Source organism: Aethina tumida, chromosome 2, assembly GCF_024364675.1.
Source record: "Aethina tumida isolate Nest 87 chromosome 2, icAetTumi1.1, whole genome shotgun sequence".
Classification (NCBI taxonomy): domain Eukaryota; kingdom Metazoa; phylum Arthropoda; class Insecta; order Coleoptera; family Nitidulidae; genus Aethina; species Aethina tumida.
The window spans coordinates 30949007-30964812 of NC_065436.1; the positions used below are offsets into that span (position 1 = coordinate 30949007).

General features: G+C 27.2%; 3 protein-coding genes across 5 annotated transcripts in view; 2 read left to right on the forward strand and 1 right to left on the reverse strand.

The window, feature by feature from the left end:
- Positions 1-148: 148 nt before the first annotated feature.
- Positions 149-4739, reverse strand: LOC109601955 (cleavage and polyadenylation specificity factor subunit 5). The gene is made up of 6 exons (XM_020018261.2): positions 4337-4739; positions 4015-4279; positions 2041-2206; positions 625-739; positions 479-539; positions 149-426 (listed from the first exon to the last, which is right to left on the reverse strand). Exons 1-5 carry the CDS (start codon positions 4501-4503, stop codon positions 518-520), a joined length of 735 nt encoding a protein of 244 aa, XP_019873820.1. The 5' UTR covers positions 4504-4739; the 3' UTR covers positions 149-426; positions 479-517.
- A 2932-nt stretch (positions 4740-7671) lies between these two features.
- Positions 7672-15806, forward strand: part of LOC109605816 (neurocalcin homolog) — an 80804-nt gene continuing 72669 nt past the window's right edge. For 2 of the 3 annotated variants that reach the window (XM_049963474.1, XM_049963475.1), the window contains exon 1: positions 7672-7930. The gene's annotated coding sequence lies outside the window, so the exon portion shown is untranslated. The remainder of the gene's footprint in view (positions 7931-15806) is intronic. The other variant, XM_049963473.1, reaches the window with a different exon arrangement.
- The window catches only part of LOC109605823 (neuronal calcium sensor 2), a 75520-nt gene continuing 67650 nt past the window's right edge, over positions 7937-15806 (forward strand). The window contains exon 1 of the mRNA XM_049963477.1: positions 7937-8367. The gene's annotated coding sequence lies outside the window, so the exon portion shown is untranslated. The remainder of the gene's footprint in view (positions 8368-15806) is intronic.

The following is a 15806-nucleotide window of genomic DNA, read 5'->3' on the forward strand; positions in this document are numbered from 1 at the left end:
GCGCTTCAAGTCTCAAGTCGAAGGGAGAGGGCGGGAAAATTAAAATTGACATTGTATTCATTACAACACATTTTTTATAAATTTTAAACTAATTTAATAATTTAAAAAGTGTGGTTTAAGTAGTGAAAAACGAATTGATTAAATTAAGTAAATTTTCTCTTAATAAAATTTATTTGTACATTACATAAGTATTAATTTTTTAACTTACATATTCTACATTCCATACAAAACGGCTATAAATACATACATTCACTTAATGTGAAACACTAAATCAATATAAGAGAAGAGCACAAAATTACAATATACACAAATCATGTCAAAAAATCGTGAGGTGCTCCTTCATTCATTGCTTAATTTAGTTTACTTTACAAAAGAAAGTAAAATCTGTCTTATTTGAATTGACGTTTGAGACATCAATGTTGACACCTGAAACAAATGAAGTTAAAATCTATTTTGAATCTTAAAAGACTTCACTTACTTCTGATGAAATAAATAAAATAAACCGAGATCACCATAATTACATATAGATGAATTGGAATCTGTAACAAAAGATAACAGTCAAAAAACGTATTTAAATACTTTAATAACAGAAAAAAAACATCTGACATAAGTACGATTAGTTACCTGCACAATGCTTGCGGTAATGATGATATTATTGGTCCATAACCCTGGGAATTATCATAAAGCTCAAACAGTGGGGCGGCAACTAGCTTGTAGTTTTTAGGTACGGCAAACAGGGCTGCAAAAATCATAGAGTTAGAATCACTTTACGGTCTGTTTCATTGTACAAATTGCGCGTTTAAATTGGAAATAAACAAAACTGCTTGTACAATGAAATATTCTCGCTTATACTACTAATTAAATAATAGTTGTTATGAAGGTCCTAAAATAAAAAATACGAGATTTTGAAACTGTGTATACAGAGGTGCCTTTCCAGTAATATGCTATTAGAGACAATCTTGTACAAAGTTTTAAAATTAGCAACCACTTGTCAGAAATTTGCTGATTACAATTATTACAGTAAATTAGCATACTGGAAAGTTTCTTAAATGTAGTCCCAAGGCACAATGAAAACTTCAGTTTGTCTTTAATCAAAGATAATGTGTCTTGGGCATCTAACTTGTCCTTTATGTGAAAAGTTACAAAGAGGAGGAATAATGTTATTCAAAATATATGTGTAAGTAAATTAAATTGAATATTAATGTAATTGTAATGAATCGAATATAATACGTATTTTAAATAACATTATTTAAGAAACAACAGATATTAAAATGTAATAAATTCACAAAAATGTTATTAAAAAACTACCAACAAATTTACCCTCTACGTTATTTCATGAATTTATTAAATTTATTACTAGACATGTTCTTATTGTAGCGCAGATCCAATACATTAAAAAATAGATTTAATTTAGTAACTTGATAAGGAAATTTTGATATATACGTATTAGATGCAGATAAAAAATATATCATTAAGAAAAACAATAAAGACTGTCACATGTCCTCAAATATAGTTTTTATCTGATAGTATAGTAACAAGATCAATATATTGTTTTTGTTGTGGAATATACAGATTCCCCAACAAAATTAGGCATGCATAAGAACGCGAGTTTTATAATAATTTTATGTACATGTGCGTGATCAAAAATTCTACATGATTTTAGAGCTTGTTCGTTCAGTCGGAAATTCTCTTAACACTTTGATTCTTCAGTTTTTAATGTATGTACTTTAGGGTCTACAAGGAAGGGCTCAATCGTCAACGAAAGCCAGAAGAACCAAAGTAGCTAAACCGCGTGTATTTACAAGGTGTATACACAAATAGTTTCCGCAATACCTAAAAAACTGTTTACTAGTACAATCCAACGTTACGCCAATAGCACGAACGCCGGCTGCTCCACCGGCGGTGGTGCTAGAGGCGCGGACAAGCCATCAACACAAAAAATAAAAATGACAACAAAACCAGCTAAAAATATACAAATAAAAAATATAGTACATTCTTCTTCTTAAACGTTAACATAGTGTGTGTTATTTTATACAATACCCTTCTCTTGAAGTTGTACAAGAAATAGCCTTTTGTGTTCTTTAGGCTTAGTTATGTGTGGTGGGATGTATGGGTACTGTGGCGGTTCGAAGTTCGGCCTCCACCAGTTTCCGATGATGTCTTCCACGAGCCAGTCTTGCTTCACGCCGTCCAATCTGCCAAGTGTCTGCAACAACTCGCCATGAAAAGTACAGCAACATCCTCTCGACAGCACGCACGATTCGTAAATTTTGTTAATGCGTAACAGAAAAAATATTAATGAGTACATGTTTCTACAAGTGCTGAACAATTATAGGTACATTTTGGATTGTTAGAAATAATTATAATTGAATGAGGCGTTAGCTAAATCTAATAACAAAATGAATATTGGCCTCTTTTAATATTTATTTCAAGTTTTATAATACAAATTATGAGTTAATTCTTTAGGAAATACATTTATTTAGTACTATTAAAAATAAAAACGTGGCACCTTATGATGGGTAACTTCAGTTAAGACATTAATATATTAGTAAAGCAATATTATTAAGACAGAATTTGTTTTTAACAGTACCAAATAAAACCAGTACATTTAACTGGTTACTTTTATGACATACGAAAATTTTAATGATGATATATACAATTATTATTTTATTATAGTTGAAGACTCAGATTAAATAGAATAAGCTGTTTCACTTAATTATATACATGACTTATTTGGATGACAAACCTCAGGCGTTATACAGATCTACAAATTTTGAATTTTACAACATAAAACGTTTTTCGAGAAATTAAATCAGTTAAATTAAATTCTGTCTATTACTCTTATTGTACAATGGAATAACGTATATTAATCAATTTTTAAATATTTATAATTTCATAAACAGTTTTGATTCTTTTGTAATGAAAATAAAATAGTGAAAAAACAAAACGAAAATAAAAAGGTTCAAAACTGTCAAAAAAATTGATTTGTGAAATGCTCGGAATAGTACGCATACAAATGATAATTATGATTTGTGACATGATAAAGATTGATCCAAAGCAAACATGAATAAAGATTATATTTCTTAGCTGATATGGTGAACAATATATTACCAAAAAACCGCATTTACACCACAAAAAAAGTCATTTTAATAGATTATATTTATTTAATTTGTAGATTATTGATATTTGTTAAAAAAATTATTCAAAACATGGTACACTGATGAATTTGTAAAAGATACATTCCTATATACATGGTAAACAATCTTTCATTGCATTTTTTTATTACAGATGTTCAGTTTCAGTACTTAAAATTGTTCCAATAAATTATTCATCACATTTATAAATTACACATTTTTCTTAATAATTTATCCTCTTATTACTGTAAAACGTCTTACAAATGTTGTACATGCTGTTTTACAGTATTAAGTAAACATTGCTCTTAAAACTCTTTTAATTACTAATAACAGATTTTAAGAAAACATTCTTTTTCATCACAATAAGTTTATAAATACAGAGATGAATTGTAAAGATTCGTTTTCACTGGTAGTAGTATTCATTAAAATACGTCAAAAGGTCTCATAACATTTTCATCAACATGTTAAATTTGAAATAAATATATCCAGTATTTTTCTAAGTTTTTAAAACACATATAATTCTTATTTTAAATTCATGATACACAAAAAATGAATGATTTAAAAAAATTCTTGTTTTAGTAGTAAACAAATTGACATAAACATTACAAGAATTGATACATATTTTGGTGAACACTATAACCAGCTCAGATAATTTTATAGTAATAATCCATGGCAAAAAGCTTAATCTACACAACAGTTTTTTTTTTAACAAATAAATCAGCCTTCATCATACAATAATATAAAATGTACAAAAACACTGTTAAAAAATATCTTCTAAACTTCTTACAATCCCTCAGGACAAAACAATCTTCTTATTGCCAGTTACAAATGTAAACAACAATCTTCATGTAATTGCATGCACTATAAACGAACAACATACCTCTGTCAGTAGTCTTTTCAGACCTTCTACCTCGTCTTCGCCCGGGTTCAACTCACCGCCGGGCAACTTGAAGAACGTGGTGCCGAGCTGCAGCAGTAGCACATGGGGTAGACCATGTTCGTGCACCAAGAGCACACCTTCAACACTCCTCCTTTGACCTATTCGATCAAATTCGTCTCTCATTCTCTGGAAACGTGCCGGTACGCTGGGATCCTTCTCGAACAGGTTCTCCTTCGTGCCGAAGATGTAGTTTGTGAGCGGGTACCTGCCGTTAAGTTATTGTGTGACGGTGACGACTTAAAATGACTTTGTTTTGACTTACAGATTGATGATTCTGTTTATCGCCGATGGAACTGGGAACTTGGTCTCGAATGTGGAGGTGGGAGCGGTGGCAGTCGACGAATTTTGGCTGTTGCGTCGCGGCCAACCGCTACCGCTACCGGCCATGTTATTTTGTTGTTGTTTGACTTGGGACGAATTCATTGCCATTTTTGCGGCTTCGCGATCTGGGTCACTCGAATTCACACACTAAAGTCACTGGATGAGCGCTTGGGATTTTTAAAATGCAAACTTTTGGCGAATTTGGAAGCTTCGGCAACTCAACCGCTACAATGCACGTTTGACAGTACTGTCAACATTATAACTGGAACATCACCATGGTTACGTTGGTAATGAATTGAGTATACGGGGGACTGTCGTTGTTTGGTTGTTCTTTTTAATCTAAATCGATTTATGTTCAAAGGCTATTTCCACATAATTAATAAAGTGATTCTTTATTTAATAAAAGTCTAATCTTCTCTTGACTTTTCTTAAATATTTTTCACCATTTTTTTACTTTACATTTTTTGTTATATTCGTTTGTTGTATGCCTACTTTGATATGCATTTTTGTGATATATTTTAATTTTTATACGAGTAATAATATGTATTATGTTTTCTAGTTTGATTTATTTTAAACAAATATTACATGTACAATTATTACTAATTTATTGTTAACTATTCTGAAATATGTGAATAAGTAATACTCGGTACACACTATACAAAAATACAATCTATTTATTTTAAATATTTATTTGCAAACATAATCCTTTGTAAAAATGGAAATTAGTCAATATACTTTATGAAATTTTTGTGAAAACCTTATTCTTGGCCACTTTAAAGACGACAAAATAGGGATTTTATTAGCCAAGAACATGATGAATAAAGATAAAGAAATTGTTGGCCAAAACTATAAAGAATATAAAGTGAATTTGTTGTCCAGTAATATGGTAAAGAGAGAATTTGTTAGCAGTAGTTTGGCAAATAAGTTGGTTTATATTAAACTGAAAGAAAAACAATTACATATTTTTAAATATTAAATAATTTAAGACGTAAAAGTTAACCAGTTACTTCCATTTATATGGTGGTTAAAACTGAAATGTACAAAGTCTTAACAATTTAAAAATTAAATGTTTCAAGGCATAAAAGATACAATAGTTTTTGGAATTTAAGATTTAGTTATTTATGTAATTGATCATTAATATTTTTAGAACTTAAATTTACTATCCTGAAATAATTTACACTTATTTTAATTATAACGAATAAGACTAAATTCAAAATATTTAATACTGACCATAAATACAGAAACTTGAGTATGTTCCAAACAATAGAAGAAAACAGGAGGTATATTTGTTTTCATTATAAAGACTAATAAATTATTTATAGAATTTTTAAATTTAACTGTACTGATTTTAAATATCGATTAAAAAAAAATAAATGGTTTTAAAATCACAATTTATAATTTTTAATTAATTATTTTATGTAGTATTGTTTTAACAAATAAAATAAAAAATTGGAATAACTTAAATTTACTTTAATGCAATTGAAATAAATGATTGTTTAAATGGGATAGTCAATATAAAATTTAATGTATACTTTGGAAGTTCGTAGTAAATTCAGTTTATCCATTAGGGCACTAAACACACCACTAATTAATCGCAAGATCTGGATTAAATCGAATCACACCATCGGATTAATAAGGGGTACAAGCAAGCAACCCACCGGACCTATCGCCCGATCGACACACGAGTCGATAACAGACTAATTGGTTTTGTGATGCGACACAATGCAGGGGGTGTTTCGCCAAAACAGAGTTTTGTGTAATTACATGTGCCCCCGTGTATTTTTAACCGATTTTCAATTTTTCTATTGAAACAACGTGTTTTAATAATTAGGAAAAGTGAATTGACACAAATTTGAAGGAAATATAATAATTTACTTTATTTTTCATTCAATTTGAAAGAAAAATAATAATTTATTTTATATTTCGTTCAAATTGTTTCATTCATTTATTTTTATTTAGAGAAAATTGTGACTATTAGCAATTGTTTGAACTGTGGTAGAAAACATGTAGTTAAACAAAATATATTTGAGTTTAAATAATTAGAAAAAGTGATTTGACAACAATTGGAAGAAAAAATAGTAATTTACTTTATTTTTATTTCATTCGTTTATTTTTATTTAGGGTAAAAATGTGACAATTAGTAATTTTCAAGTAAATTATCAATTATTAAGATATTTAATAATATTATACTATAACGATAGTATAATATTTATATAATTATGGAGTGTATTATTATTTAAAATGTTTAATAAATTAAAATAATAATAATTAAAATATATTTCACCTAAAATACTAATACAAAAAAATACTTTTCTATATGTTTCAAAGGAAACTTCTATATTCAATTATTAGATTTATAACTAATGTTTTACTAAAACAAAATAGAATTTAGAATGTATATAAATTTATTTTGTTATTACATCAAATATTAATGTTTAAACTATAATATAATATAAATATATTATCTTTTTATGGTTATATTTTAAATATAATTATTTATACTGTTACGCAATGTGTTATTATTTACAATTATTAACCTAACCATAAACATAGGAATATAGGAAAAAATGTGATTTGCGACAATAACCACTAAGCACTAAGTTAAATTTTTCTGTAACTGCTCTTGAAATATTCGAATAAATATATAAAAATGAATGAATGAAATATATAAATAAAATTTTTCTAAATTTATTTTGTTCTTAGATCAAATAATAATTTTTAATTTATTTATTATAAACTATGACTATAACAATAATATATTATTTATACAGTTATAAAGAGTTTTATTCATATTAATATATTAATTTACTATGATTAATAAATTAAAATTATAATATGCTTTAATAGAATAGTTGTAATGTTTTAATATATGTAATAAAACACAGTGCCATCTATTGCCAGTTTAACAAACTGTATTAAAACTCGTCTGCTGTTTATTTCATTTCAATTCGTAAATAAACAATGCCATATCCGCAGCAAGTTACACAACATATTTGCCAGCTTTAACCGAACACCATGACGACATTATTCGTATTGCGAATACGAAAAAATTCACGCATGGCCGATTTGGCAACAACAATGAAATCAATTCGGGTCATATTTACCCCTGCAAAAAAATCTCGTACGGAACGAACATAATACTGCAGCGAACATAATTTACGGACCGCCGATCCTTGGGAACGCGTGCCAAATTGTGTGGCGGCTGCCAAGAGCGATCGGCCGGTCGCCAGCGAATGATTTTCGTTGATTTTCACAAGTATCGCCGCCGCAGAGAATCGACGGCTCGACCGACGGGTACACCGGTGATCGAACGCGCGTTCGATTCGATTCGTTCGTGGGACGCGGTGCGATTTCAATTTTGGCGGAATCGCCGTAAACAATTGCGAATTTTGGTTGGGGACGCGCATGCGCGGTCGACTGGCGAAAACATGGCGATTGTCGGGTAATTGCTATAATTTGGACGAAAACAATTCAATGCTGGCCCGGACGAAGTCCTAATACCAAGTTGATTTTTATTTATTTGCCGTCGTAGCATGTGAGTTCGGTTCGATTGCGGTTTTGTCTACGTGCGTGGTGCAAAAGCGTGTGCTTGCTTTCGTCTTTTTTCATTTGACATTTAAATTGTTCTAATACGATATTTACCAATCAAATACAGGTTGTATGTTTAGGTTTAGAAACGCCGTTTAGGATCTGCTCTAGGCTTAAGTTGTGTGTTTGTTGTATAGCTTCATGTAAATCTAGATATGTGCAAGTGTCAATTTAGAAATGTCAGAGAAATATAGGTTAAGTAATTTGCAGCTGTATATTGTTTCTATGGTTTCTCGATTATTTTGAAACCACCTTTAGGATTTTTTACGTGTAAACCGTAGCATAGGTTGTTAGGTTGTAAGATTCTGTGAGACGTCGTTTCGAAGTGACCGGAAACAACGAAAATAATGGCCTTTAACAACAAGGAAGTCGACGTTTATTTTGGTAAGTTTGGCGTTTGTTTGTACGTGTCCCGGCTCATCAACGACCGAAACTGTGCCCGTGCGTTGCTCTGTATTTATTTATAAATAATTTATGCCGTGCCGTATGTATCAGGTGTTGCAGTAGTTTTTTAATTTTTTTTGCGACCTCCCCTCGGTCGGCAAGGCAGAAAAATCGCACGGGTATCGTTAGAGGGCGGTGGTGGTTTTCGGTCCTTTAATCGATTTATGGCTTTATAATATACTGACAAACAAAATTTTGAAATTCTAGTGTTTTAATTATTCGTACAAAGGAATTTTAAAAATTATAAATTTTTATATTGGAAAAAATATTTAAAAAAACAACGTAAAATTATTTAAATAAAATTATGGAAAATAATAAAATAAATTAATCAAATAATTAAAATATGTTTTATTTGAATTAAACGATAAAAAGTTGTTAAACCATGATTTAATATTATAAATAAAATTTTGATAAATAATTGTGAGGCATTAATAATTATTAAATAAAATGTGCCTTTAAAAAAATGGATTAAATAATTCATATATAACATATTTTTTGCAATATTCAAGACTTAAAAATGAAATATTTCTTATTTTAAATAAACGATAAAAAATTATTTAATATTTTAAATAAAATTATAATAAATAATTGTGAGGCATTAATGTGCCTCTCAAAAAAAAAATTGAATGAAACAATTAATATATTTTTTGGTGATATTCAAGACTTAAAAAAAGCATGATTAATTATTTTAAATAAAATTATTACAAATAATAGTGAGGCATTATTAATTGTTAGATAAAATGTGGCTTTCAAAAACATGTATTTAATAACTGTTATGTTTCTTAGTGACATTCAACACATAAAAATATATTTTATATTTTAAATAAACGATGAAATATTTAAATAAAATTATAACAAATAATAATTAAATGAAATGTCTCTTTCAGAAAAGTTAATAAATACTTGAGATATTTTTGGTGATACTCGAAATTTAATTAAATATTAAATATTTTTAATTTTAAATATGATGATAAAATATTTAAATAAACCATGATTGATTATTTTAAATAAAATTTGTCTTTTAAAAAAATTTTTGAATAATTGACACATTTTTTGGTGATATTCAACACAAAAGTTAAACATTTCTCATTTAAAATGAAAATGAAAAAGTATTTAAATAAACTATAACAATTAGTTTTAAATAAAATTTATTCTATATAGTTAATAATTAATAATTTTAGATAAATTATTCTATATTATTATTATTATTATTGATTCAGTTTAACCCGAATAAATACGAAATTAAATTTAATCAATAAAATAAATATAAAAACATCCGCTTTGGACAAACGGATTTTGAACTCGAGAAACAATTTTTTTTGTTTTGTCGGGCATTGTAGGGGCGGATGGAAATTTGCATTGGTGCGATTAACGGCGATTAATATTGAAGGCGAACCGTTGTCGTATCGTTGCAGAATTTTAAAATGTACTGACGTCATTATCGACTATCGGCTCGCGGTTTTGTTTTCCTGTTCGGTATCGCAGCGAATTATATTAAGAACGAGGCGAAAAAAATGAACCGAACGACCCCGTAAAACGTGGTTGATACAACTCGAACCCGTTTTTTTTCTTTTGTTTCACTCTAAAATGCGCACTTATCGTTTACCAATCGATATGGCGTGGCCGGTATCCGTTTCACATGCAGCGAAACGATTCGCCAAACTCGGAACTTATTAATCAGGCATTGTTTTATTTCCATTTTTCTTGAATGTTATTCGGTTGTCGGGGGCGATTTCGAGCCGGGCTAATATTTTATTCGGCCGGGTTCGATACGAGTCCCTGTCGGACCTGTTGTGTACGGGTCTCTGGGTCCTACATTTACTTTATTTGGGTCGTAACTTTGATCGGTTTCTAAAGGTCAATTTTCAGTTCCTTTTTTGACGTGTTGAAGCCTATAAAATTGATGGGACATACAATATTCATAATATTAAATGAGTTTTTTATTGTGCAGAAGGAAGAAATTTAAAAGCAGAATTGTCGTGCATTGTAAATTAACAATAACATCAAATTAGTTTAGAATAGATCTATTAATAATGATTTATAGTATGTTAAAACTGAGTGGGAAATTGTTTTGACCGACTTATTAGAGGTTTATGAAGAATATAAAATAGAGATTTAATTGAGATTACCATTTTATAATTTTAGTGACAGGTGTAGAATAATATGATTTTTCTAGAATTTTTCAATATACTGCACTTCTGATTCAGTTGAACCTTTTTTTAATTGAACACTATAAATATTCCTACATTTTTGAATTCTGTGTAAAATGTAGGAATGTGCAGAATCGTTTGAGAATTCCCAATTAACGCTGTTTAACAATAAAAACAGATTTGTTTAGAATAAATCTATTTATAATGACTTATAGCATGTTAAAACTGAATGATCAATTGTTTTGTGACTATAAATGTAAGTTGAACTTATTGAATATACAGAGTTATTCACCTGGCTGATTTATTAGAGGTTTATAAAGAATATAGAATAGCAAATTAATTGAGATTATCATTTTATAGTTTTAATGACAGGGATAAAATAATATTATTTTCCTAAAATATTTTCAATGCTGTAACTTGTGATTCAGTCAGAAATGATATTAACTTTGTTTTTTTTTTAACTGAACTCTATAAATATTCCTGTTCTGTTGAATTCCGTGTAAAATGTGGCCCTATTGCATATTAAATTTAGAAAGAAGAAATGTAAAAGCAGAATCATTTGAGCATTCTCAGTTAACGTTGAATAACATTAACATGAAATTTATTTAGAGTAGATCTATTTATAAAGATTTATAGCATGTTAAAACTGAATGATCAATTGTTTTGTGACTATAAATGTAAGTTGAACTTACTGAATATACAGAGTTATTCACTTGACCGACTTATTAGAGGTTTATGAAGAATATTAAATGAATTAAATGAGATTATTATTCAATATTTTAGTGACAGGTGTAGAGTAATGTTATTTTTCCAAAATATTTTCAGTGTGTTATAACTTCTTTTTCAGTCCTAAATGACATTAATATTGTTTTTTTTTTAATGGAATCTTATAAATATTTTTACATTCTTGAAGTCTATGTGGATTCATTGCACATTAAATTTAGAAAGAAGAAATTTAAAAGCAGAATGGTTTGTGAATTCCCAATTATCACTGTCCAACAATAAAATCAGATTTGTTTAGAATAAATCTATTTATAATGATTTATAGCATGTTAAAATTGAATGATCAATAGTCTTGTAACTATAATATAAAAGTAAGCTGAATTTACTTACTTACTAATTTAATCACATGAGTAGAATAATATTATTTTTCTAAAATATTTTCAATGCTGTAACTTCTGATTCAGTCAGAAATGATATTTACTTTGTTTTTTTTATTGAACTCTATAAATATTTCTATATTCTTGAATTCCGTGTAAAATGTGGCCCTATTGCATATTAAATTTTGAAACAAGAAATTTAAAAGTAGAATCATTTCAACATTCCCAATTAACGCTGATTAACATTAACATCAAATTTATTTAGAGTAGATCTATTTATAATGATTTATAGCATGTTAAAACTGAATGATCAATTGTTTTGTGATTTTAAATGTAAGTTGAACTTACTGAATATACAGAGTTATTCACTTGACCGACTTATTAGAGGTTTATGAAGAATATTGGATAGAGAATTAAATGAGGTTATTATTCTATATTTTAGTGACAGGTGTAGAGTAACGTTATTATTTTTCTAAAATATTTTCAATGTGCTTTAACTTCTGATTCAGTCATAAATGACATTAACATTGTTTCTTTTTCTTAATGGAACCTTATAAACATTTTTACATTCTTGAATTCTATGTGGACCCATTGCACATTAAATTTAGAAAGAAGAAATTTAAAAGCAGAATGGTTTGAGAATTCCCAATTATCGCTGTCCAACAATAAAATCGATTTGTTTAGAATAAATTTATTTATAATGATTTATAGCATGTTAAAATTGAATGATCAATGGTTTTCTAACTATAATATAAAAGTAACCTGAATTTACAGTGTTATTCACCTGACTGATTTATTAGAGGTTTATGAAGAATATAGAATAGCGAATTAAATGAGATTATCATCTTATAATTTTAATGACACGGGTAGAATATTATTTTTATAAAATATTTTCAATGTGATTCTTCTGATTCAGTTAGAAATGATATTTACTTTGTTTTTTTAATTGAACTATATAAATATTTCTACATTTTTGAATTCCGTGTAAAATGTGGCCCTATTGCATATTAAATTTAGAAACAAGAAATTTAAAAGTAGAATCATTTCAGCATTCCCAGTTAACGCTGATTAACACTAACATCAAATGTATTTAGAGTAGATCTATTTATAATGATTTATAGCATGTTAAAACTGAATGATCAATTGTTTTGTGACTTTAAATGTAAGTTGAACTTACTGAATATACAGAGTTATTCACTTGACCGACTTATTAGAGGTTTATGAAGAATATTGGATAGAGAATTAAATGAGGTTATTATTCTATATTTTAGTGACAGGTGTAGAGTAACGTTATTATTTTTCTAAAATATTTTCAATGTGCTATAACTTCTAATTCAGTCATAAATGACATTAACATTGTTTATTTTTCTTAATGGAACCTTATAAATATTTTTACATTCTTGAATTCTATGTGGACTCATGGCACATTAAATTTAGAGAGAAGAAATTTAAAAGCAGAATGGTTTGAGAATTCCCAATTATCGATGTTCAACAATTAGATTTGTTTAGAATAAATCTATTTATAATGATTTATAGCATGTTAAAATTGAATGATCAATGGTTTTGTAACTATAATAGTAGTAAGTAAGCTGAATATACAGAGGTGCTCACCTGAATGATTTATTAGAGGTTTATGAAGAATATAGAATAGCGAATTAAATGAGATTATCATTTTATAATTTTAATGACAGGGGTAGAATAATATTATTTTTCTAAAATATTTTCAATATGCTGCAACTTCTGATTTAGTCAGAAATGATATTAACTTTGTTTTTTTTTTTAATTGAACTCTATAAATATTTCTACATTCTTGAATTCCGTGTAAAATGTGGCCCTATTGCATATTAAATTTACAAAGAAGAAATTTAAAAGCAGAATCATTTGACCATTCCTAATTAACGCTGATTAAAATTAACATCAAATTTATTTAGAGTAGATCTATTTATAATGATTTATAGCATGTTAAAACTGAATGATCAATTGTTTTGTGACTGTAAATGTAAGCTGAACTTTTCTCTTCTACTCTTTATACAGGGTTATTCACTTGACAATTTATTAGAAATATATAAAGAATAGAGAATAAAAAGAGATATCATTCTATAATTTTTGGTACAATTAGTTATAACTAAAATTTCAGATTGACATCTGGATCAGTTCACCATAAATCTCTAATGACTAAGTTGAACCACCCTCTGTATACATAAAAATTAAAATATTATTCCGTTGTAATAGCTGAGTTTTTTAATTTTATTACCTATTTAGATATATCAGCAGTAACGTCACAAACCAATCAATGAATAATTAAAATAAAATTTACTGCATTGCTCGTTTAGAAAACACGATGTGACCGGTTGTTTTATTTAACGAACGAAAAATTGTTTTTTCGTATGCACCTGGAAATCTGGGATTTTAGCATGCGACCGAATAAAACAAGAAGTTGCCTGGTCGCTGAATTGATTTTTTGGCTCATTAACGACGTTCACATGCAGATTTATTTTCGAGGGGACTTTTGCCAAATTATTATTGTGTGTATTTTTAATTATGTGGAGTCATTAGTATATTTAGTAGTAGGAATTCAACTAGGACCATTTGAAAATAAACAATGCGACTTTTATAAACTCTTGTTGCTCGACACATTTTGTTAGTTTTTATATGTACTCTGACTATTAGAACTAGTAAAAAACTATGGGTAGATATAATAAACAATATATTTCTAAGAAAAATGCTTGGAATTTTCCGCAGTATGTTTTTTATTTTGATTCATGTCTACGTCAACTTGTCAAATTCCGAAGATATTGTGAAACATTATTTAAAATAATTTCACTTACTCTGTTTACCATCATTCATAATATCATTTGTATAAAATCCACAAGATTTACCAAATAAGTCTTGTATAGGGTGTGAATTTGGTGATATCGGGTGGAGAATAATTTATTAAAAAATACAAAAAATTAAGTTACTATATTTACGTTAATTACGTTTACGTAATTTTGAAATTAATATTGGTTTTTTACTATTAATTAATATAATATATTTAATCTTATCTCAAATTAAATATTAATAATTAACAAAATACAAAATATAAGATGAAACTAAAGTGACACTCACTGCACCGTATTGAAATATTTTCCAAAAATCAAAAATCTAATATTCAGACCTTTGTCATTTATTAAAACAAATAATATAATCTAATAATTTTATTAATTAATGGTATTAAATTAAAATAATTAATCTATATATAATATTAATATTTTTACTTCTTTTGAAATTCACTCATTTAACTTATTGTATATAATAAAATATATTATATAATTAATGTTACATCAAATTTAGTATTAATTAAATTAAGGTAACAGTTTATTTAAAAATTTAATAAAATATTTAAAATAATATAATTAATAATTCATCAAATGTAGTAAATTAAATTAAACTAATACTTTATTAAAAATGCAATATATTAAATTACTTTAACTATATTAATATTTTTTGTATTTTAAAATTCAGTTAATTTTGAAATTTCAATTTATTATATTATTATTATTATTATTAAAAAAATGTAATATAATATAATTATTGTTACATCAAATTTAGTATTAAATTGGGTATTAATTAAATTATTAAATTAAATAAGAATTTATTAAAAAAGTAACATACAAAGTACTTTAACTATATTAATATTTTTTATATTTAGAAATTTGGTCAATTAATTTTTACATTTTAATTTCTTTATATATTAATTACTAAAATATATAACATAAAAGTTAGTATTAAATTAAGTATTAATTAATCAAATCAAATTAAAATTATAATTTACTAAAAATTTTTAAGTTACTTTAAATATTTTAATATTTTTCTATGAAGATATACTTTAATTTTTAAAATATGTAATATTATATAATTAATGTATATTAAATTAAGCATTAAATGATATATTTAGGCGAGAAAAACTGCCGTACTTCGTCAAAACGGCATTACAATTACATGGGAATTTCGAGCTATTTTTGGGCTAATTTCGACCCAACATTAAAAATTTTGTGCTCGAAAAATACCCTTTTTTATTTTTAAATTGAGGGATGTAGCTCACACAGAGTTACAAGGGTTGGGTCTATCGAGTCAAAAATTTGTACAT

What these genes read in the sequence shown, in the direction of transcription:
- LOC109601955 (XM_020018261.2), bottom strand. Translation starts at nt 4,503, where the DNA reads ATGGCAATGAATTCGTCCCAAGTCAAACAACAACAAAATAACATGGCC. An exon ending in ATAAACAGAATCATCAATCT is followed by an intron (nt 4,280 to 4,336) that starts GTAAGTCAAAAC and finishes ACTTAACGGCAG; the next exon opens with GTACCCGCTCACAAACTACA. An exon ending in TTACCGCAAGCATTGTGCAG is followed by an intron (nt 540 to 624) that starts GTAACTAATCGT and finishes CTTTTGTTACAG; the next exon opens with ATTCCAATTCATCTATATGT.